Below are 23,331 nucleotides of genomic sequence, written 5' to 3' on the forward strand. Positions count from 1 at the left end.
GGCAGGAAATCCTCCTCAAGAGCCCTGCTCTAGAAAAACCACCCTCTTGCTGTGCCCCTTTTCCAGCATCCTGTGAGGAGTCTCCCTCAGTGCTAGAGGAAGCAAGACGCGGAGGTTCAGTTTATTACACTGATCACGTTTAATTAATGGTTGCTGTCCCAGCTCCGCTCCTGCCCCGCCGCTGCTCTCAGCCCTGTCCTCCTGGTGCCACCTCGCGGGTAGTTCATCTGCTCACCTCCCTGATTTCTGTCACTTCATTTCGCAGCAGCGATGCGGGGCTGAGCAGACACGGTCTGGGTGGGACGCGGTCCTCGTGTACAACGGCAGCACACAGCGCCCGCCCGTGGGGTCAGTGCGAGGCGTCAGGAGCTGGGCTGGGTAGCAGGGAAATGCTTATGGCCGCGGGCAGTGCAATTAGCAGTAGAAGCATATGAGCCGGAATCCGACAGCTTTTGGTACGACACTGGTGATTTGTGGCGCTGCTTTCCACAGCCTCCCCAGCCTTCCCTTGCGGGCACGCCGCTCCTGGCGCTTGGCTGTGCCGTCCTTCCCTTCGCCGCTGCCGCTTTTCGATCCACAGTCTCAGTTTCCCCCGGGACCCTCACCCTCACCCTCACACTCTCTCTCTCTCTCTCTCCCTCCCTCTCTCCCTCACCCTCACTCTCTCACCCTCTCTCTCTCTCTCTCTCTCTCCCTCTCCCTCTCTCCCTCTCCCTCACCCTCACCCTCACTCTCTCACCCTCACTCACTCTCACTCACTCTCACTCTCTCTCTCTCTCTCTCTCTCTCTCTCTCTCTCTCTCTCTCTCTCTCTCTCTCTCTCTCTCTCTCTCTCTCTCTCTCAGGCGGGCGGGCGCTCACGTGACCCCGTGCCGGTGCCGTGGTCACGTGAGGCGCGCGGTGTCGCGGTCACGTGGGCCGTGCCCGGTGCGGCGGGGATGTCCCGCAAACAGGCGGCCAGGGCCCGGCCCGCCGCCAGGAAGGGCCGCCGGCCCCGGCATTCCCCCACCGCCCCGGCCCCGGGCCCCGCTCCGGGCGATAGCGGCGGCCTCGCCGGGCAGCTCCGGGCCCTCGGCCTCAAGCTGCGGGAGGTGCCGGGAGATGGGTGAGCGCCGTGACGGGTGTGTCCGCAGCATCCCCGGGGCCGGTGATTCCCCGAGCATCCAGCCCTGAAGGCTGAGGGCTTCCTCTTCCCGGGGTGATGGGAGCCCGTGTCCCCGGGGCCGAGAGCTTTCATCGCTCCCGGAGGTGGGGGAGCCCGTGTCCCGGGGGCTGAGGATTTTCCCCTCCTGGTTGAAGCGGGCCCTGTGCTCCGCAGGGATGAGGAGATCCCCGCTGTACCCTTCTGGGATCTCCGCGGTTCTGTAGGGCTTGACGGCTCGGCCAGTCCCAGCCCTGGTGCCCAGGAGGCCAAGGGCTCCACTGTCCAGCAGAACTGAGCGTAGGAAGGTCCATAAATGTTCTTATGGAACACTTTTGCCCCCTTGTTTTCTATAAGGTGAAAGGGTAGTAAACGTTTTGCTGAGAAGTTGCTTGGTGGGGCATTTATGTGTTGCTTTATGACCCTTGGCTGGTGTCGGTGCGAGACAGTTTGACCCAGCAGTGTTACCATGACACGATCACTCAAACCCAGCCGTTCGAGCAGCAGCCATTCAAAGCACAGGGAATGAGCGCTCCTTTGCATTCATACCTTTCCTAAGCTGGGCAGAACGAGCACAGTCCCTTTCCCTGTGACCCCCTGTTCCTTCTGCTGCCTCACACACACCCACTCCTCATTTCCCTCTCGGCAGCAACTGCTTGTTCCGTGCCCTGGGGGACCAGCTGGAGGGGCACTCCCGGAACCACCTGCGGCACCGCCAGGAGACAGTGGAGTTCATGGTGAGGCAGCGTGGGGACTTCGAGCCCTTCGTGGAGGATGATGTGCCCTTTGACAAACATGGTATGGGCTCATCCTGGGAGCTATCATTGTGTCATGGGGTTACATCTCCTTAGAGCAGTTCCTTACTAACCAGTTCTTCATCCCACAACTACCTTAGGGCTCCTCTCTAAATTTTAGAAACGGGGACTTTACATTTATGGCTGTTGTGATGCTGTGGGAAGGTGAGCTGTTTAATGTGCTTTGAATTTGTCTGGGGAATTATTTGAATTTAGGAGAAAATTGGAAAGAGAGACCAAAAAGGCAAGGAGTAAAAATTGGGTGTTTTCAAAAGGAACTTAAGAAAAATTGTCTGGTTCTCCCTGAATATTGGTGGGTATTTGGCTGTTTTGTTGAGTGGCTGATTTCTTTGGGATTCTTTCTCCTTGGCACTCAGTACTTCTTCCTGGGAACTAAGGGGAAGATCCAAAACCAGAGGCAAATACTGCCTTTGATGTGTCAGGTACCATGCAGATGATGCATCAAAGTGGTTTGGTCATGTGGCACTCCTCCTTCTGAGCTAACAGAGCCAGTGGCCTTGCTTAGTCTAAGAGTGTAGTGCCTTTTTGAGAGATTTTTGTGGTAATTTAAATGCATTAACTTAGGTTGCAGCTAAATTCTTGCCTCAGCACTCACTGTTTCACAGATGGGATTTCCCATGCAGAATTTCTTGAGCTCATGTTGAAATCTCACCCCTTGTAATTCCTCTGCTGCTTTTGGAAGTATCAGAAATTAGGTTTCAACTCTTACAAATGTTTTTTCCTTTAGTTGCCAATTTGGCCAAGCCTGGTACTTTTGCTGGCAATGATGCTATCGTGGCCTTTGCAAGGAACAATCAAATTAATGTGGTTATTCATCAACCCAACGCTCCACTGTGGCAGGTGAGAAACAAAACTTCTACATTTTGGCTTGATTTTTTTCCTGAGAGATATAAATAGTCTGGAAAATTCCTGATTTATTAAAAAAGAGCAGCAGCTGCAATGATCTTTGCATGTTGCAGAACTGTACTTGGTTTTTGAAGAGGGGGAACACTTGAGATTTTGGCTAGGAGAAGAGGGAAGAGAACAGCAAGTGCATGAGAGATAGCTTTGTGGAGGCAAAGCAGTGTGTTTTACTTGGGTTTTAATCTATGAGCTTCAGTGCCATGCTCTGTCTCATGAAGATCAGACTGCAGTTGAGCTGAGTTTTCTGATAGGAATCCCAGAATGGATCAGGTTGGAGGGGGCCACACTGGGTCATCTGGTCCTGTCTCCCTGCTCTTGAGGCTGACCAGCCTGAGCTCCCTCAGCTTTTCTTGGGCAGGGAGATGCTCCAGGCCATAAATATCTCTGAAGCCTTCCCTGGCCCTACTCCAGGGGGGCTAGTCCCTGCTGTCCTTGCTGTGCTGAGGAGCCCAGGGCTGGACACAGCACTCCAGGTGTGCCTCCCAGGGCTGGGCAGAGGGGCAGGGTCACTCCCTGACCTGCTGCCAATGCTCCTCCCAGTGCATCCCAGAGCCTCTTGGCCCCCAGGACATTCTGCTGGCTCCAGGACTGCTCACTGAGCATGGGACCCCCAGGTACTTTCTGCAGAGATGCTCCAGCAGGTCACAGGTCCAGCAGGTCCTGCCAGTGCTGGTATTTGGGGTTATTCCTCCCCAGGGACAGGACCTGCATTTCCCTTGCTGAACTTCAGATAGTTCTTCCCTGCCCATCTCTCTGACCTGGTGAGCCCTTCCAAAGGGCTGCACAGCCCCCTGGAATTTGAGCTAGGCTTAAGGAAACCTGTACAATAAGATTCAGGAAGATGGACAGAAATTTTTAGAAGAAATTTTAAAATCTTGAAATGGTGTTTAATCAGCTCCTGGAAAAGACCTGTGTGATGTGGTTTCCTCTGACAGAGGGGCACTGAAACAAGTAATCCATCAGGTCCCTCATTTTCTCTTAATTGTTGTTTTTCCATGGCAAGTCCACACTGGAATGCTCCGTCTGCCTGATCACTGAGCAAGTGAGAACCTGTATTCAAGTCAGGATTGTTTCTGGCCTCTATTTACAGACAGAACCAATGAAGTATATAGATTAAACAGGGCAATAAAGATAAAAAACCAGATGAAAGCTGTCAGTGACGTCTTAAATACATTCGAAACAGTGTCACATGGGTTCCTGAACTCAACTTTAAACTCTCATTTCCAGGCAGCCATGGGCAGTGGGGCAGGTGGGTGAAGTACCTGTGCAGAGGCAGTGACCCTGCAGGGGAGGTCACAGGAGTGGTTGTCATGTGTTTTTCCTCAGTGTTACAATTTACTGAGATTTTGATGTCCTTTTGAAAGCCTTGGTTCTTTAATCTCCTCTCATTGACCGTGTTATGGTGTCAATACAAAGTTTGTGATCAGGTTCTGTCTTGCCTGAGCAATGTTGTTAGTGAAAGGTTGTCTCAGGCCCTTGAGAATAGTGTGAGTTAAGAGAGCTGTGAGTAGCTGTAACATGAAAATCTCTTTGCAGGTGCAGCATGGAATTTTTTGATCTTCGAACACCCCGTAACTCTTCTGATAGTGACTGTAAATTACAGAATTGTTAAAGTTGAAAAAGACCTTTAAGATCATGCAGTCCAACTGTAGACTCAAGTTAGCTGAGATTTATAGGTTATTTCATTGGCTTTTTGAATAACAAACTGGCTTTTTTTTCCCTTCTGTTTTTAATCTGCAGCTCTCATTTCCTTACCAGTTTCAGTGTGTTCATAGAATCAGAGAATCCCAGGTTGGTTAGGATTGAGAGGGACCTTAAAGCTTATCCAGTGCCACTCCCTGCCATGAGCAGGGACACCTTCCACTGTCCCAAGCTGCTCCCAGCCCTGTCCAGCCTGGCCTTGGACTCTTCCAGGGATCCAGGGGCAGCCACAGCTTCTCTGGGCACCCTGTGCCAGAGAATCCCCACCCTCACAGGGAGGAATTCCTTCCCAATATCCCATTTGTACCTGTCCTCTGGCAGTGGGAAGCCATTCCCTCTTGTCCTGGCACTCCTTGTCCACAGTCTCTCTCCATCTTTCCTGTTGGCTCCTTCAGGTGCTGGAAGATCACAATTAGGTCACCCTTGAGCCTTCTCCAAGCTGAACAATCCCAGTTCTCCCAGCTTTCCCTCATAGGAGAGCTGCTCCATCCCTCTAAATTTGGTGGCCTCCTCTGGGCCCACTCCAGAGTAGAAAGAGGCTTCTCTAATGAGCTAAATTGGCTAATTTTCACATCTTTCAGGAGCTTTGGGATTTGTTAGATACCTATTCAAGCTCTGGCAGAGGAGAAATATTTAAAATAAATCTTACCAAGTTTCAGCAGGTGAATAATTTAATAGGATAGAAGGCAGGAGTTAAGTATAACCAAATGTTGAGCTGGAACTTGAAGGTGAGCAAGTGTAAAATAGATGAATGGAGAATTATTTGTTGGAAAACCTGAGGGCATTAGTGCAGCACAGACTGCAGACAGGGCTGAAAGGTGACTTAGCATGTGGTCTGGGAGCTGAGATAAGGCAATTCACGGATGTAAAAGAGTTGGGAAACTCTGGAGCCCTAAAGCAAGGAGTTCTGCTCCTTTGCTTGCTGACGTCTGCTCCAGGAGAGTTGGGTCTTTGAACTTGGGCTGGCAGGTCAAGCCAAGCTGGTCTGCAAGTGCAGTGGGATTTTCTGCATTCCTGGCAGGAGCTGGAATGCTGTGTAGTTCTTATCTAACAGTTTGAGACACTGATAATCGGGGTAGGAGCTATAGTCCCATTAGTACAGATAATATTCAGAGCAGGAATTGCTGTAACTTGGTGCTGACAAAGCAAAGCGACATTTGGTTATTAACAGTGCTCCTGAATGGAGTTAATATGTTTTCATGGATTTGCTTTCTTTTAAAAACAAAACACAGCTGCTTGAAATGCTGTTAAAACAGCATCTTGTCCCAGCTGCAGATCAAAATTTACTCTGAGTGACTGTTTCCACTGTTGCTGTCACTTGAATGGCCTCCCTTCCCTCGTATTTGAGGGTAAAATGACATGGTACATTCCCTGGAAGCTCTTGCTGGAGTTGATTCTGGGAAGATGATCAGAAAACTGATAGCTCCTGTGGAAAGTTCAGGAAATAGTTCTGAGCTTTCCACAAAAATATTTTAATTCCACATTTTGTTTGTTCTGATGTAACTGCCCAATATTTTACATCTGGATTTCAAACCTTCTTCACTTCCCGTTTCAAATGCTCCAGCAACCACGTACTCGCTTCCTTCACGGTGTTGGCAAAAAAAATGAATACTCTGAAAATCCTGAAGTCGATTCCAAATCCTCATTTGCAGTTTGTTTCTTTTGTTGAGATCCGGGGCACAGACAGGAGCGATGCCAGGGAGCTGCACATTGCCTACAGGTACGGGGAGCACTACGACAGCGTCAGGAGGATCAGCGACGACTCAGAAACTCCAGCCTACCTTCGGATGGAGGTGGGAATGAGCCAGCTCTGGGTGGCAAACGGCTGAGGGATGCTGCCAGTGAATTGCCATTCTCATTTGGGATGGAGGGAAGAGCTGGGTCTCTGTGTTGTGCTGGGAGAGCAAAACCCTGAGGTCACTGTAGCTGATGCTGCTGGCTCTCCCAGGAGGGGCTGGGAAGGAGGATTTCAGCTTCTGGGCTGGAAAGGAATCCAAAGCTGGTGCTGTGATATGGGATGTCTGGAAACAACTTTGTCTAAATGATGTAATCATGCACTTCAAATGGAAAAACAAAGGGAAGGGAGGAAAGAGCTGGAAATGCAACAGCTGGATGTAGTTGTCCTCTTCATATTTCCCTTTTTGATGTTGAGGAGTAACTGTGCTGTGCTTGCTTCTGCACACAGCTGAGGTGCGGTATTGTATTAAAAAGAAGCCATTATTTAAAAGCTTGTTTATTGTGATTCATGATGTTGTACACTGGAGTTTGTTCAGCGGTACAGGAGATGTGGGAAACCCTCAGTGATGGTGGAAGTTACACAGTTTCCAAGATGGTTTGGCACGGGATGCTCCACAGAAAAGTGTGCCATGATAATGACTTATATTAGGATGTCAGACTTTCTTGAATTGCATGCTTGTGTGATCTGCTGGGATCTTCTTCAGATGCTTTGCAAGAACGATTCGAATAAGGCAGAGGAAGTGAAGCAACAGAAGGGCAACTCTGAAGATGAGACTAAAGTGCAGATGGAAGATGCTGTACAAAAAGTGTGCAATGCAACTGGGTGTTCAGTAAGTATCAAGGAGCCTTTCTGTGCTTAATGTTTACACCTCCGCAATACGTGGAAGTAGTCCTGGGAAAAATTCATCTTGTACAAACTTGAGTACCACAGCCATCCATCAGGGTGCATCTTGTCCTAGAATCAACCCTTAAATGCAGGTGAAATGGCAACTTTTTTGTGGATGCTTAATAATTTTGGAAGGTTTGTCTTGCTGCTCTCATAAAATTAACTTGGAAACAAATTTTTTAAGTTCTGAAATCATTTGGGAGTATTGAAGATCCCACATAACTGGATACTTTGTCACTCTTGGCTGTTGGTACTGTGTAGGTGCCTAGAACAGAAAGGGCCCAGAGGGAAACTTACACTGAAAAGAGTGTATTCCTTTTTGTCTGTTATCTTCAGGAATTTAAAGTTTTCCCCCTCACTCTTTCAGAAATTAAGCACAGACCAGCTGAATGATCATAGAAACAGCAGCCTCCTCTCAGTGGTGCAGGTGTTGTAAAGCGAGTATAGGTCAGAGATTTGAACTTCCTTCCCCTTTTGTGGACAGGACATGGATTTAGTAAGCCACGTTCTGGAAGTGGAGAACTACAATGTGGAATCTGCAATATTTGCCATCTTGCAGGTGAAGGAAGGGCAAGGAATAGGTGAGTGCACAGTTTGTCACCTGGGGCTTTGGGTGACTGTGATGATGGTGTTGGGGACAGCAGCAGGACAGCTGGGGTTTGTGTGCTGCCACCTCAGCCTTCTGTGCTCAGGAGGATTGTTAGTGAGGACAGCTTCAATCCAGCTTCCAAAAAAACCCCAGGACTTCTGGGAAAAGGAATTGGCTGACAGTGCGACAGCTCCTGGGTAGAGATGTCTGAGGAAAACCTCTGCTGTTGGCAGGTACTGAGAAGCAGCAGGAGCCTCTGGGCAGGGAACAGAAATCCTGCAGCAGGACACTGTGGGAAGAGAATGGAACTGGTTCAAAAACCTTTGGAAAGCAGAGCTTGCATCAAGGTGAAGCAGAAAACTCCAAGGGACGAGCTGGATCCAGGGAAGAGAACCAAGCCAGCAGAAACCCAAAGGTGTGTGAGGGGTTTGGCAGCAACGTGAACACCCTTCAGTGATTGGGGGATGCCTTAGCATTGCTTACTCAGCAGCTGTCTTCTCCTTTCAGTTAAAAAGAGCTTCTGCTCCCTGCATTTTGTCGCTGCTGTAGCTGTGACTGCTCTGCCACAAACATTTCCTGGTGACATGCGGCGCTCTTCCCAAAACAACTTGGAATAAAGTCCTGATAAATAGTTAGGAATGTCCTCTGGCAGCTGCTTTGGTATCTGCTTGTCTCCTTTATTAGTTTTCCCCAGCTGAGCAGAGCATGTGTGGTTTGAACTTTGTGTTTTCATCCTTCCCTTTCAGGTAGCCAAGAAACAAAGGAAGAAGCAGCAGTGGCTGGAGAAGAAGAAGCAGCAGGAGGAGAGGCACCGGCAGAAGGTCCTGGCCAGCAAGAGGGACAGTGCAGACACCAGGACAGAGACAGACCCAGCCAACCATGTCACCTTGGTGAAGGCCATGGCAGCCCTAAATATATGACTCAGTGCTCTGATGAGTAAAGCAAATAAAACTGATGAAGACAAAATTTCCCCAGGAGAATTTCCAGGCACCCATGGTTATCTTAAAATCCATCTCTGCTGGGATTTCCAAGCGCAGGAGAACTTCCTCTTCCTTTGCTTGTGAGGAGGACAATTGCTCATTGCATCAACCTGTGGTGAGAAGAGTTATTTAAACTTAGCAGGAAGTAGAGACTTGGGTCTGTAATCTTGGAGTTGGATGATGATAAGAACCTTCTCTTCACACAACGGTGTCAGATTTGTTTTGACATTTCTTGATGTGCCTGGTTTTGTTTTTTTTTCTTTTATTTGGCTATGCCTGGAGGAGCTTTATTTTACCTTGCTGTCAGGGAAAGTTTAACAAATCTTAACTCAGGAATCTCTCTGGTGGGTCTTTTTCTATTTAAATTCAAATAAAGTAAGGCAAGAGAGTCCCAGAATCCTTTCCAAAGCAAATTGTGTCAGCCGGTACTGTCTCAAACATGACATTCCTCTTTGTTTGCCATGCAGGAATGCAATGACAAGTTCTAATTCACTACAACTGCTGGCATTGCATTAGGCTGGTTCAGAAGTGATGAACACATGGAGCGAGATGGGGATTGCTGCATCTGTGCTTGCTGAGGTTTGGGATCAGCTCCTTTAAGATGAGACCTGTAGGGGGAGGAAGAAAACCCAAAACAGTAATCCCAGTGGACTCATGAGGCTGCAGAGCTGAATCCTCCAGTCTGGTAAAATGTGACAGGAACAAGCTTGAAGTTTCTGGTGAGTGTTGTTATTTGGACACCTGGAATCTCATCCCCTTTGCCCTGTTCCAGAGTTTTTGGGCTACGCCAGGACTTTAGTCCAAGCCAGGAGCTGGATAGGTGTTAGTCTCCAAATGAAATTAATATAGCTAAAGGACCTATAGCTAGAGTCCTGGGAAGAAGCTTCCAAGCAGCAATGATCCCTGGGAAACCTGCCTATTTCACTTCATAAATCAAGCTTTTTTCCAGCATAGGATTTTTTTAATCTTAAATTTCATTTTGGTGAGGTCACCAAGTAGGATGTACATCTTGACTCCTGTGATGTGTTCCACTGTAGGACTGCAAATTTGGATCAAGGTGAAAGGACTGTGGGACTCAGCCTTTGATTTATGGCTCACAGTGTTTCAGCTCCACTCAGGTTTTTGGGCTTGTAACAAGCACTAAGCTTGAAGAAAGCACATGTGCACTTACACACAGGAGACACCTCATCAGCCAGGGCAGAGGTGAAAGGGATTTTTTAAAAGTAAGGAGTGTTGCATTTGAAAAATCTGTCTGTGCTTTAAAGTTTATAAATCGGCATGGAAATTCAATTTTTTTTTTTTTTTTAAGCTGAACTGCCAAGAACTGGGCTGGTACTTGGTGTACTCTGCTGTTGTTACTTGAAGAATAAAAAGAGGAGCTCTCCTGGAAGAACTGGTGGTGTAGAAATTCCTTTTTCTCCAAGACAGTCATTTTTACAGTAGTGGAAAGAGGGGTGAGTCACAGCTTAGTGGGAAGGAAGTGCAAGTTCCTTCAGAGGGTGGTAAGTTGTGGCAGCAGGTTTGGCAAGGCAGTACAGGTGACTGTGTCACTTGTGTCCTGTATTTTGGTCTGAAAGGCAAGTGTGTTCTTCGGGTTTGAAAAGATAAGAATTTGCAGTTGTGCACTGTGAATGAGAGGTTTGATGTTAAATGAATTGGTTTTTTGTTGTCTGGAGGCAGAGCTGATAAGAGATTAGTTGTTGTCTGGAGCCTGAGAGCTGTGAAGGGAGCTGTACTGGAGGCTAAGGAGGGAGCTCATAGCTCACCCCGTGGTGTGCAGCATGAAAGGGGGGGGTCTGCAACAGCAGCCCAAACAGCAGAGGGAGAGACTGGCCTGCAGCTTGTGGCCTCTGATACATGGGACAAAATCTGGGGCTGAAAATGCTTTCATTTCTAAGTGTAATATGATTAGAATAAACTCTAAATGTGCTGGGCTCATAAATCTTGACAAACCAGTCAAATTCCCTTTATCTTGCCAGGGTAGCTTTGTGCCTGCACAGCCGCTCCAAAGATGTTAAAACTGATTTTGTCTTTCATGTTTTTCCGTTTAAATTTCCACCTTCCCAATGTATATATTTTTTTTTTTTTTTTTTTTCCTGAGGAATCTTTGTGCAACATTCTGAACCCAGTTTATGCAGTGAATTTGCTTTGTAAACAGCTCGTGGATTTTTCTGGAAGGAGGAAGGGAGATGAGAAACAAGGGCAGAACAACACCATGATTCATACATGGTGTGTGTTTACTCCTTGGTGGAGCTGAGTGCTCCGTGATCTGTGGGCCAAGGACGGACAATGAGCACTGGATATTCCCTTGGGCTTTGAGGAGGATGACTGTTTGTTTTTAGCTGCTGGCTGACAAATTTGAGGGTGTTTTGGCTGTTGCTGCAGCAGGGTCACTGTGAGCCTCTCAAGGGTGAATACACAGCAGGAGGATGTAGAAAGCCACTTTCCCTGCATCCTATTTCCCACCATCATCTTACCTGGACTTATTTTCCCAAATCCTGCCCCTGCACGTCAGGAATTCAGTTGAACTGGAAGTTGTAAGCATTTAAGCAGGTTCTGGCTGACCTCCATAAGCACATCTGTGTATGGGAAGGTGTTTTTGCCCATGCTGTTCCTTGTTCCTACTTAGGAGCTGCCTTCTGTTCTATCTCACAGCTTGCCACATCACCCACGGTCTCTGTGTCTGCTAAGCTTTGGGAACTGCAGAAAGGGAGTGAAATTGGGCATGAAGAACAATCCATAATCTAGTGTTGGATGAAAGGAAGATGTTTTGTGCTGGTGTTGAGCTGTGAGGTGGCTCCTTGGAGCTTCCTGGGTGTAGGCACCAGCCTTAGGAGGCAGCGTTGGCTCTGTCTCAGCTTCTAGAATCTTTATTGGCTGTAGAAAATGAGAAGAAATGAGTGGCTTGGTATAAAAACACCACATTTAATGTAGGAACATGAAGTAGGGGTGTTGTTGCTTGTAATGAAATACTTAACAGAGTCAGGTAGTAGCCCTCAGGACTGAGGTGGAAACCAAATAAATTACCTTTAAAACTCCTCTGTTTTAGGCAGATCACATCTCCAGAGGCAGCATTACAGCTGGAGGCATTAATGGAGGCCCAGGATACAGCCAGCCCTGGCTTGTTAGAGGTAATTAGGGCTAATTTGGGATCATGTGCAGCTGTGGTGTGGGAGAGGCGGCTGCATGGAGCTGCAGCCAGATGTCTGTCTGCAAGAAAGAGCCACCCAAACCTCTGAGACCCCACCGCTGGGCTCCCCTGTGCCTTCAGTGAGTATTAATTGCTTAAAAATTCATTAGAAGTGGGATGGGGCTGGACTGTGGGTTGAGGCTGAGCTCCTGGAGAGAAGCTGGGCTTGGAGTCTGCTTTGGGGTTAGGGTGCAACAGCCACTTGTTGTTTCTGTGGGCTTTTTTTTTTTTTCTCTCTTAAAATTTACTGGTTGTCTGCTAAAATGTCACTTCTGTAATTTTTTTAAGAAAAGAAGTGTATGCAGGAAGGAACATTTTCTTCAAAAAATCAGCTCTCAAGCTCCATGCTGTTACCTAGCTCTTCCACCACCAATTCCCAAAACACAACACCGGTCTCAATTTTAAAATATATCTTTATTTGCAGGGTTTACCTCATTGTAATGAGTTATTTAACCATGAAAAGCAGTTTTTCCCTGTGCTAAGGCTCTGGGGAAAGGTGCTGGACACCGTTTTGGTGCCCCAGAGCTGTACTATGTCCTGCCTGGCCATAGGGAAGCAGAAACCCCCAATTCCAATGGTTTCTGTGGGTCCCAGCCTGGCAGGTGTGTTCAGCAGGGGGGTGCTGGGCCCCTGCACATGAAGTTAGGGTAGTTGTGGTAGGATTTGCGGTAGGAGCTGGCTGTCCTCTGGAAGCACTCAGCTGCCCTCTTGTCACACTCGCAGATCCTTTTCTGGCACAAATTCTGACCTCCTGGAAGAAATGGATGGAGGCAGGTGAAGAGTGTGAGGGTCAGGGGTGTTTTTCGACCCTCTGTTGAGTTTGGGGTGTCTCAAGTGGTCTCATGTCTGGGGTGTGGAGCTACCCAGCCCTGGAGGGAGCATTTACTTCATTTCTCTCTGACGTGTCTGTGGGTAATTGCCTGGATTGCTGGGATGTGCTTTGGTCCATGGAACAGTGAGTTTGCTCTGGGGGAATCAGGGTGGCTGTGCCAGGTCCCCATCCAGGATGGGAGGGTCATCTCAAACCTTTGGTCCAGCCTCTTGGAAAGGACAAGGCCCCTCCTCAGGGAAGTCTCCAAGCTCTGAACTTAACCATAATCCACTAAATACTTATTTGCCTTATTCCTGGCATTTTTCCTATATTTCCACCCACTTCACTCTGTGTGGTTTCTAGGCCAGGATAATCTAAAGGGGATCTTGGAAGTCCAGCTCCCCAAGAGTGTGGTGGCTGTGCCCCCATGCTCAGAGCTCTGCCCCCGCCCCACTCTCACCGCAGATTATTTGTTTTCCTTGGTAGGCCACTTCGTAACGGGTCGTTTTGGGTCTGCAGCCGACGGAAACCAAATTCCTGTAGCAGCAATCGTGGGCGTGGCAGCACCTGAGGACATAAGAGCCGAGGGCAGGGTATAGTTGGGACAATAGGGTAAAGCATCAAGAACGTGCATCTTTGCTCTCGGCTGCTGAACCACTTCTAAAGAGGCTTTAAGGACAAGCAACAATTTTCTCATTGCTATTTCCACCCCCAGGAGCAGGAGCAAGATTCCACTTGCTGTACCCAGGGAGGTGAGGAGGACTGGGGGCACTGCTCTGCCTTCAGTACATCCCAGCATACCTGTCAGTGGCATCCAGGGGCTGTTTGGATCCCCCCAAGCCGCAGTAACAGCCGTATCCATTGTAAGCCAGCGGTGATTTCCCGGTCTTTTTTGTAATCATCACTGCAAACTGGGCCACGTTGCAGCTGACAAAGGCCAGTCCTAGGACTGGAGAAAGGGGGGTTAGAAGCACTGGGAAAAGCAACCTTCCATCCCACCTTTCCACAACAACAATGAGCTTTTCACCCTCCCCATCTGTCTACGGACAGGACCTTTGGGCTTTCCCACGAGTACTCACAGAAGAGGAGCAGCGAGAAGAGCTTCATTCTGGCGATGGCAGCTCTGGGGTTTGGTGAGCCTGAGGTGCTCCTGGTCCCACCTTTTATGGCTGTGCACCCTCAGCAGGGCCCTCCTCCAGAGAACCCAGAGGGCAAATATTTACAGTCCTCCCCATACTGGTTCCGCTGCTGTGCAGATGTCCTGGTGCTGCTGGAGGCCTTGGCTGTGGGATGTCCTCTGTGGTGTAGCAGCTCTTGGCAGGAGGTTTTGGATGTGTGGGGCAGCCTGGGGTTGAGTCTGTGCATGGCTCTAGGTGCATTCCCAGTACTTGCCTGAGTAAAATGAGAGAACTTGAGGGAGAGCAGGAGCCACTTAGTATAAGGTGTCCCTACCCATTGCAGGGTAGGGATGAGATTGTCTGAGGAATCTGCTCTTCCATGACCACTTTCTTCCTGGATGACAGTTTTTTGATGCGTTGGCTAGAAAACACCTTCTGTGTCTGTTTCCATCCTGACTTACCTAGCAGGGAGAAAATGCAGCCAGTGCAAAGTATCTTCCCCTTCCAAGTTACCATAATGGACGAGATGCTCCACTGGGAGTGGAGGAAGATTCCAGAATGGTAGTGGCTGGAGACAGAGCTGAGCAGAGGCCATGTTTGGTGGTTTTCTTGACAGTGGGGATTTCTCAGTGCCCAGATGCCCCCTGCATGTGGGGACGCTCTATCCCTCTCCCCATGTGTGCTGGGCACTGTGTTTTGCTCTCAAATACCTACTGCATGAGGTGTGTGATTCACCTTTATTTGAAGCAAAATAAGGCAAGTGGCAGGGAAGAAAAAAGTGCAAGTGATGTGTGATGAAAGGTGGGGGGCGAAGATAGGCTGCTTGTGTCATTTGCTCAGGGAGAATTTCTAATGAAACTGGTGGTACTGAACAATCATTTAGCAGATATCTTCTGGCAGAGATTGCAACTGATCTGTGCTGCTTTTTGGGGAACCCCAGCATGGACAAGCACTGAGGTAGGGGAGGAAATCCCCCCAGGGCTGGTAAGGAAACTGAGGCAGGGAATAAGGATGCAACTTGTGTGGGAATCAGAGAGATGCTAAGAAAAGGGAACTCAGCTCAGCAAAATCTCTTCCCCCCTCTGGCATGGGTCCTTTGCCTCATCAGCTCTCTGGGCTAATTTAAGTAGTCCCCTGGGATAGTGTTAACTGGCTAAACCAGGATTTGCCATAATTCAGGATTTTCCAAGTCCAGAACCGTTTTATCACAGGTGAATAAGGCCTATTCTTGTCCATCAAACTGGCTGAGCTCCACTGAAAGCCTCTCCACCTCAGCCCCTCTACCTGTCCAGGTTTGTGGGATTCCTTCTCCAAATGGGAAGTAAGCCCCCTCCCCCCCCCAAGCCAAATGCCTCCTGGGAAGCTGTGGATTTTGTTTCATAGTATGAAAACCACAGCTCTTGCAGCCTAGTTTATTCAGTGCTCCGAGGGGATGCAGTGTCTTAGCCAAAAGAGAAGCATTTGGAGGATTTGTACAAATGGATTTGTACAGCTGGATGTCCAACCAGGAAAATTCACAGATGGTTAAAATACACCCAGAATTAACAAAGGGAGAGTGTTATTCAGTTTATCCCAGCAATCTGTCTGGGACATCCATCCTTTTGATGATGAATTGACCCTTTATTTTTACCCTGCAATCAGATGCTAGGCAGAGGGCTCCTCTCTCATCTCTCTTTTCTGTGGAAACCCCCAGGATTCCAGATGGCTGGAGGGGGGTGCTAGGGCCTGATTCCTGGCTGACAGCTGGCAGATGAATTGCTGATTTCAGAGCTATTTCCTGGTGCCATTGATTTCAGCTGCAGGTCAATCCAGGGTGGGTATTCCAGCCCCAGGAAACAGTGTTTTGTTGCTGTTTCTGTGGCTTTATTTTGTTGCTGAGCCCCCCCGCCCCTCCAAGGTGGTTTGGAGCAGAGGCCTGTCGGGGTCAACACGCCAAGGCACAGAACCTTGGGATGCTGAAGTGGGGGGAAGCAGCCACTGCCTGAACTGCCTTTTCCTAAGGAATGTGCTCAGAGCTGTTGCAGAATTGTGCCAAAACATTCTTTTCTGGTGAGAACTCTGTTTTGTTCATCACTGGGTGTGAGGCAAGCTCCTGGCCATCATGTCACAACAGAGATTTAGGGGATCAAAGAGTATCCCAAGCTGGAAGGGACCCACAAGGATCATCAAAGTCCAAGCCCAGCCCTCCCACCACCAGCCTCCACTTCTCCATCTCAGAAAAACTGGAAATTTTTAGAGTCTGAAGGTTTTCAGGCCTGAAGCTACATCGAGGCAGTTCAGGGGTGAGTTGTGTCACCTCTGAAGTGTCATTTTTGCTGAGTACTTCAACAGGAAACCTGTCTGAGAGGTGCGGGGTGGTCGCTGGGCTCAGCTGAGTCACGGCACGCTGGGAACCGGTGCTTTGGGCTCTCTGGTTTTATTTCGGAGCAACAGGAGGGAATTTGCTGTGAAGCAGGAAGCGGAGGGAGCGGACAGGCTGCCAAGGGGGATGCTTCCTATCCCACCCCCACCGGGACGAGCGGCAGGTGTCCACTCCTCCCTTGTTTTGCTGTGCTGGAGCGTCGCGGCAGCGCTGCTCCCCCTCCTCGGATGCCGTGACGCGACTTGACCGGAGGGCTGCCGTCCTCGCCTCGAAGCCAGAAGGCCCCGAGGAGGAGACTCGCCAAGGCCGGGAAGCGCTGCCGGCGCCGTCCCTTCGCGGATCAAGCCCGGAGATGGTTTTGCGAAGGGAGTTTTTGCTTCAGCAGCGGCCGGCTCGTCCCCGGCACCTGGCGCGGCGGCGGAGCTGAGCCCGGCACAGCCGCGCCGCCCGATCGCACCTGCAGGCGCCTCGCTGGCACCGCGTCCCCGACCCTGCGGGCACCGACAGCGCACCTGAGACCTTCCCCGGGCACCCCGGGGAAGGGGATGGTCTAGGAAGGGGCATCCCGAGCACTCACTGCAGGCTGGGATCCCTTCCCGGGCCGCAGAGAGAGGCTGGACGGGTCCCAGGCGGCACCGCCGCGCTGCCAGCTTGGCATAGCAGCAGGCTCGGAGCAGGCAGCATCTGCGGGAGGAGGAGAGCCTGCACTCGCCGGGAACGTGGCACCGGCTGCTTCTGCCCCACCTGGCTCAGGCTTTGCGAGCCGCCCGGGAAGAGCCTCCAGCTCTGCGTTCTCCTGCTCTGGATCACCCAAAAGCTTCTCTGTCCTGCCCGTTCCCATGCCAAGCCTCTGCCTCCCCGTGCAAGCCCTGCTCCGCATCCCGGCTCAGGGCCGGCCCTCTCCACGGGTGCCATTCCCCGGACCAGGCAGCTGTCACTGGCACTCCCCTACTGACTCCCGGATGGAATTAGGGGTGTGAACGCTGCCCCACTTTCCTTGCTTCCCGAAAACCTGATTCCTTCCTGCTGCTGCCAAGCACCTGGTCTGCATCTTACAAAGCTTCAGCGGGGCTGCTGGGGTTGTGCAGAACCCCGGGGTTGCCCTAGGACCAGCGTTAGCCCTCTGGGCCAGGGTTGCCTGTACCGATCCACTGAAGCCCTCGAGGTGCCCCATCCCGTGTAGCAGCCATGGGCAGTCAGGTTTCCTACGGTGCTTCCCTCGAGTCCTGGTGTGAACGTTCGTGGGTGCTTCCCGAGAGCTGTGAACACACCTAGAGTGACCATAAAATGTGATTTTTTTTTTTTTTTTGGTAAGTTATGTGCAGAAATAACTGGGGAGGGAAGGAGGCTTTGCTGGGATTCTTCCTGAGGAAAGCACAGGATTTTGGGGATGAGCCTGGTTCGTGTCTGTGGCTCGGGGATGCACTTACTGCAGGCAAACAGCATCGTCAGCACCAGCAGGACCTTCATCTTCCTCTCACCTGGGCCTGGGTGGAGAAAGAGGGGACAGGCTCAGCCAGGCAGTGTGGCCAGTTTGGCAGGAGCTGCCATGAGAAGCTTCCTTTGAAATCGGATCAATCCCCACAATCTGGAGGAAGGAAAGCAACTGTGCCCCTCCCATCAGTGTTGCTGCCTGTTGGCCGAGAGCGAGTGGTTTCTGAAGCTGCCGCAGCACCTGAGCATCCCCACCTCCTGTCCCACCGCTTTTGGCACTCAGTGCACCTCTCCCCACGTAGCGCAGCCTCCCAGCCGTGTTTCCATTTGGAAGCGATTACACTTTTCCTACAGGCACGGGCCGCTCCCGCTGCCTCCTCCCAACATCTCCCCGGATTTTTCTTTCCACAGCAGCGGGGTGACGGGGGCAGTTACTTACCAGGGTCTTCCTCGCTGTCAGTCTGTCCTCCCGGGGAGAGCCTGCCCTCCGTGTTCAGCCCGCGAGCTCCAACTGGAAGCTCCAAGAGGACTCGTCTGTCCCAAACCCAGGGAATGCTACGCCCCTTCTCCCCCCGGCCAGCCCCCCTCTCCCCGTGGGCTGCAGCCTCGAGTGACGCAGGGGCAGAGACCGAGTTCTTGGAAAGTTTTGAGAAGATGCTGATTATTTACGGGGATTTCTCTCGCTGCCCAGCTCTCAGAGGACCGGGGACGTTAAACTAGAACATTGTTTATTTTATTGATGTAAGACACAGCAGCTGTGGTGCGGTCAGCACAGGCAGGGATGAAGGGCGATCCCGCCACCGACCCGAGGATGCTCCGGCCCCACGCCCCAGCATCAGCAGCCGGTGTTGGGGTAGAACTGGTAGAGTTTGCTGTAGCTCCTGACGTTTCTCCTCAGGCACAGCGCCAGGCTGCGGTCACACTCGCAGGACAAGTAGGCGCACAGGGAGCCCTGTCCTGCGGGACAAGGGGAGCCTAGGGTCAGCCTCGGCTTTTGGGGGTGACACCCCCTTTTCCAAGGCTCTACTCACTGCAGGAGAGCCTGCCGTGGTGGAGCCTGTAGTGGTAGAGGCATGTCTTGGCATTGCAGTGGTACTTCAGGAGGTTTTGGTAGCAAGTATCATGCAGCTGGCAACATCTGCACAGGAGATCGAAGCTTTAGGAGATGAAGTTTTCTCTCCCTCACCCCACAGATTTCAAATATTCAAGAATGTGTCTGGGCAGGGGGTTTTTAAGTGGATTCTCACTTGTCTGTGGCATCCTTGGGCTGCCCCTTGCCCCCCAGGCCACAATAGCAGCCGTAGAAGCCGTAATGCAGAAGAGCATTTTTCCCTGTCACCTCTGAGATCATCTGGTGCAGCTGCAAGAGGCTCCCGTGGGCTGGGGACAAGCCTGGAGAGGGGGAAATCAGGGAGATCATGCTGATTCCCTACTCCCCAACAGCAGATCCATCCCTTCAGCCCCCAAGTTGGCAGTAGTGTGGTGATGTCTTAGAAATTATAATGCAATGGAGAGGAAATGTGTTCCTAGCTTGGCACAGGAGAGTTGTTACATGTCTGGGGAGAGGTGAAGAAATCACCAGCCTGGTCTTAATTTCAATGGATATAACTGCACAGAGAGCCTTGGGACTGAGAGGATGCTTACCCCACAGAAACAGCACAGAGAGGCCGAGGAGAGAGTTCATCCTTCTGACAGCTCTGGGAGAGGAAACCAAACCATTCTCTATTATACCAACCACTTTCTTCTTTCTTTCCTCATCATCCAGGAGCAGAGGTTCTCCCTCTCTCCAGGGACTAGGAGTGATGAGAGGAATAAGGATGTACCCGTTGTTTCAGCACAAAGCATCAGAAATGGGAAGCAATGGGAAACAGATGGGCGAGGGGTGGGAAAAAGCAAAATCAGGAGAAAGGGAGAAAAACTGGAGGGATGTTCAGCCCTCGAGGACTGCACCTGCTGCTCTTCTTCTGGGCTGGTGTTTCAGGCAGCATCTCCTTCAATCCTGATCCCCAGCATGGCACTTGCTTCCCACTTGCACCACAGTTTTGGGTGAAAGGAGGAAAATAACGAAAAGCAATCCTTCATCCCCACTTACCTTGGGAAAGCTCTGCTGCCTTGCGGTGCCCTGCAGCCAACTGTGCTTGCTTTATATCATTTGCTCCCATCGGGCTGGGGCTCCTTTGACCCAAATCCCTCTGATTGGGTTTCCCTGCAAAGGAGAAGGTACCATCCTTCCCCTTTCCACAGAATGTCAGAAATCCCCAAATGTCCCAGCTCTGTACCCCACGCCTGGGGTGGGTGCTGGGTGGGATGAGGTAGAAAAGCAGCGTCACTTCCAGCCTGAGGAGGAAGCAAACACACTCTGCCTCAGAAAGAAATGCCCAAGGGCCTTCTCCTTTGCTCTTCCCAGCACCAAGGAGCTGCATCAGGCAGAAAAGAACAGCTCTGGTTCAGGCTGGGCATAGACACAGCAAGTCTGGGGCTTTCAAGGAGAGTTATCACTTGTTTGGAAAAAGTCTATGGGCAACACTGAAAGCATCTCTAAATGTGCAGTTCCCAGAGACAGGAGGGTGGGTAGACACTGGATGATTACACCCTTACTCCGTGAGAAAACAGAGAAGCAAAATGAATATTCTGTGGTGAGAAAGTGCAACTTCCCTGTATTTCTGTCCTTGTGATTTTTCCACCCCCTCATTATGCCCTTCTGCATAAAAAAAAAATCATTCAGATTTTTTTTTTCCAAAACCATTCAGTCATCAACTGCCCTCCTAAATTAGCACTTGCCTAATATAAGTGGTTAAGGCTTTGAAATCTTCCTTACTCTTTGGATGATTATTCTTTCTTTAACTCTTATTTTCATGAGTCATGAAATCCCAGACTAATGCGGTTTGGGAGGGATGTTAAGGAAGGAAGGAACGTGATCTGTCTGTGTCTTCTGTCTTATGTGCTGGAAAAATAGGTTTTATAGTCCTCCACTGACGAAGTTTTCAGCCAAGCCCTGATTCTGGCTCCACTTTGGTGTCACAAGCAATGCTCCCTGGCTGGTATGTGCCTTATCTGAATTGCTCACAACCCATTCATGCTCCTCAGGCTAATTACTGCCTCTATAATAATTTGCAATTAATTTATGTACTCATGAACCATGCCAGTCAGTTTTCCTGGTTTTAGTGTGTTTGCATAAGAAAATGTTTCTATGAAAGGCTTTGTATGGAATTGTTTGTAGCAGGAAATAGATACAAAAGAGCAGTTGTGTCCTAGTAAAATCCTCACGTGCCAGAAGCCAAACACCCCAGAAGATACTGGGGATACTCCTGTGAGCCTCTCCCTGTGCTGAGCTGTGGTTCAGGTTGTTCTGAATCGGAACAAGAGGAACATAAAAATTACATACAACTTAAAAATCACTGTGGTGTGAAGCCTCTTCTTGTATTCCCGGGACTGGTTTGTTAGTGTTTGTCACAAAGCTGTTTGGATGTGCCTTCCGAGCTAGGAACTAGAAATTCATAGAATCCCAGATTGGTTTGGGCTGGAGAGGACCTTAAAGCTCCCTCAGTGCCACCCCTTGCCATGGGCAGGGACACCTTCCACTGTCCCAGGCTGCTCCAAGCCCTGTTCAGCCTGGCCTTGGACACTTCCAGGGATCCAGGGGCAGCCACATTTTCTCTGGGCAAGTTGTTCCCCAAACTTACTGCTCCACATTGGGATAGACGTGTGAATTACAGCCCTGTCCATGGAAATGTTGGGATGTCAGGCAAATGTGGTTGAGGTGTGGGATGCAGAAGTGCTCCCCAAACTCGGCAGTTACCATTGCTGTGCCTCAGTCTCAGTAGCCCTTATAGAAAAACACCATGGAAAACCAGTTTGCATCCTTTTTATTGTATCTCTTTATTATCTTTGCTGGGAAATGAAATCGAGCAAGGAAGAAGGAACAAAAAAGAGGAAAGTGGTGTGTCTTTCCAGGAACTGGTGGGTCTCCATCCATGGTGTGTGTACCCTTCTTACCCTGAGCAGCACCTCACAGGGAGCCTCGGGGGCTTTACCTTTTCTAAGCCCCCAACCCAGGCTTTTCTTGCTGAGGAAAACCAACTCTGTGTGCAGACTCCCCCTCGTCAGCACTGGAGCTTGCTTCCTTGGCATTTGAGCTTGAAGTAGAAGCGGTAGGAATTGTTGTAGGAATGCAGGGTGCTGGCGAAGCACGAGGCCACCACGGTGTCACACAGGCAGGTTTCTCTCTCGCACCAGCTCTGCTCATCACCTTCAAATGGGGGAGGGGGGGAAACACGGAGCCCTGCAGTGCCTTTCCTGGCCAGAGCCACGGGGGTGAAGGAGAAAGAGCAGCATGTCCCGGTGCTTGCCCTCCCCAACTTGCCTGCATCCTCAGTGCTCATTTAATTATCCCAGCCTGCTGGGAATGGGGCTGGATTCACCCAGGGGGTGCTCTCCTGGGTGCCCTGCTCCGGGGATGGGGTGTCTGGGGTAGCAGTGATGCTCCCCACTGTTCAGTACTCACTGCAGGTGATGTTCCCATCGCTGAAGGTGAAGCTGTACGGGGTCATCAGGGGGCTGCACCTGCCCTCCCTCAGCCTCCTGTAGCAGCAGTCGTGGGCTTGGCAGCACCTGCGGGGACACCACGTGAAACCATGGTCCCTGGAGGGCAGGGAAAGGTCCAGCCTCAAATTTAAGGCGAAGGAAGAGGAGGCGGCGAGGCAAGGCTTGCAAACCCGCACCCAGCCTCGGAAGGCAGAGCCTGCGAGGGGCTTTTAGGGACCGGGGGTGGGAATGGTGACGCCGTTGTGGGTACTCACCTGTCGGTGGCATCCACGGGAGTCCCGGAGCCGCCGATGCCGCAGAAACAGCCGTACCAGCTGTAGGACAGCAGGGCGCTCCTCCCGGTGGCCGCCCTGATCATCCGCTCCAGCTCCAGGACGCTGCTGCCAGCCGGGAGCAGCCCTGCGGGGACACGGGATGGGCTCGTACCGGAGCAGGGCAGGGAGCCCGGGGATATTCCCTGCACCTTGCTCCAGGCGGGGGTATTAAATCTGTCTGGCATTTCTGGAAACTTGCACTTGAAGGATTTGAACCACAAATTTATCCCCTCCTCCAGAATTATGAAATTATAAACTCATGGAATGGTTTGGGCTGGAAGAAACTCCAAAGCCATTCTTGTTTCACCTTGTGCTACCTCTTCCGCTATCCCAAGTTGCTCCACAACCTGTTCTTGAACAGTTCTAGGATTGGGGCAGCCGCAGCTTCTCTGGGCACCCTGCGCCAGGGCCATCCTCTCAGGGAGGATGGCTTTTCCAGTCTGGCTTTTCCAGCCTCTGGATTTGGTCTGGCACAAGATATTTTGCACTGGCTCTGCCATGCTGCTAATTGCAATCCCCCATCACCAGGATCGTCCATGGGCTTGGCACAGGCAGGAAAGGTGACAACAGGCTCCAGGGCCTCCCAAAATAAATATGGATCTCAGCATCCCAAAGCCTCCTCATCACCAAGCCCTCCAGGACTTCAGCAGTTCTACACGAAGCACTAGAGAGAAACTGCCAGATTGAAACAAAAACCTGAATTATGCACAAAGGCTCAGGGTTTGTAGGTGATTCCAGCCTGGCCGGGGACAGCAGGGCACTTACCACAAGCCAGGAGCACGGCAAGGAGGAGATTCCTCATCCT

General features: G+C 50.6%; 3 protein-coding genes across 3 annotated transcripts; 1 reads left to right on the forward strand and 2 right to left on the reverse strand.

The window, feature by feature from the left end:
* Positions 1-938: 938 nt before the first annotated feature.
* On the forward strand, positions 939-11,294 carry OTUD3 (OTU deubiquitinase 3). Its single transcript, XM_062507549.1, has 9 exons — positions 939-1,105; positions 1,791-1,939; positions 2,684-2,796; positions 6,231-6,353; positions 7,002-7,127; positions 7,668-7,764; positions 8,006-8,187; positions 8,519-9,471; positions 10,062-11,294. Exons 1-8 carry the CDS (start codon positions 939-941, stop codon positions 8,690-8,692), a joined length of 1,131 nt encoding a protein of 376 aa, XP_062363533.1. The 3' UTR covers positions 8,693-9,471; positions 10,062-11,294.
* Positions 10,990-13,860, reverse strand: LOC134052767 (group IIE secretory phospholipase A2-like). The gene is made up of 7 exons (XM_062507403.1): positions 13,833-13,860; positions 13,555-13,702; positions 13,214-13,320; positions 12,579-12,693; positions 11,378-11,452; positions 11,230-11,280; positions 10,990-11,131 (listed from the first exon to the last, which is right to left on the reverse strand). Exons 1-7 carry the CDS (start codon positions 13,858-13,860, stop codon positions 10,990-10,992), a joined length of 666 nt encoding a protein of 221 aa, XP_062363387.1.
* A 7,910-nt stretch (positions 13,861-21,770) lies between these two features.
* LOC134052986 (group IID secretory phospholipase A2-like) lies at positions 21,771-23,331 on the reverse strand. The gene is made up of 4 exons (XM_062507756.1): positions 23,292-23,331; positions 22,467-22,611; positions 22,172-22,278; positions 21,771-21,916 (listed from the first exon to the last, which is right to left on the reverse strand). Exons 1-4 carry the CDS (start codon positions 23,326-23,328, stop codon positions 21,771-21,773), a joined length of 435 nt encoding a protein of 144 aa, XP_062363740.1. The 5' UTR covers positions 23,329-23,331.

This window comes from Cinclus cinclus, chromosome 23, assembly GCF_963662255.1.
Source record: "Cinclus cinclus chromosome 23, bCinCin1.1, whole genome shotgun sequence".
In the NCBI taxonomy this organism is placed as follows: Eukaryota; Metazoa; Chordata; class Aves; order Passeriformes; family Cinclidae; genus Cinclus; species Cinclus cinclus.

Coding starts and splice junctions, on each gene's coding strand:
- OTUD3 (XM_062507549.1), top strand. CDS start 939: ATGTCCCGCAAACAGGCGGCCAGGGCCCGGCCCGCCGCCAGGAAGGGC. Junction 7,128..7,667: donor GCAATGCAACTGGGTGTTCA/GTAAGTATCAAG, acceptor TTTTGTGGACAG/GACATGGATTTAGTAAGCCA. Junction 8,188..8,518: donor AAGCCAGCAGAAACCCAAAG/GTGTGTGAGGGG, acceptor CTTCCCTTTCAG/GTAGCCAAGAAACAAAGGAA.
- LOC134052767 (XM_062507403.1), bottom strand. CDS start 13,860: ATGAAGCTCTTCTCGCTGCTCCTCTTCT. Junction 13,703..13,832: donor CTTCTCGCTGCTCCTCTTCT/GTGAGTACTCGT, acceptor CCCTTTCTCCAG/TCCTAGGACTGGCCTTTGTC. Junction 11,132..11,229: donor ATTTGGGAAAATAAGTCCAG/GTAAGATGATGG, acceptor ACCCTGCTGCAG/CAACAGCCAAAACACCCTCA.
- LOC134052986 (XM_062507756.1), bottom strand. CDS start 23,328: ATGAGGAATCTCCTCCTTGCCGTGCTCCTGGCTTGTG. Junction 22,612..23,291: donor TGCCGTGCTCCTGGCTTGTG/GTAAGTGCCCTG, acceptor GTGTCCCCGCAG/GGCTGCTCCCGGCTGGCAGC. Junction 21,917..22,171: donor CGATGGGAACATCACCTGCA/GTGAGTACTGAA, acceptor CCCCATTTGAAG/GTGATGAGCAGAGCTGGTGC.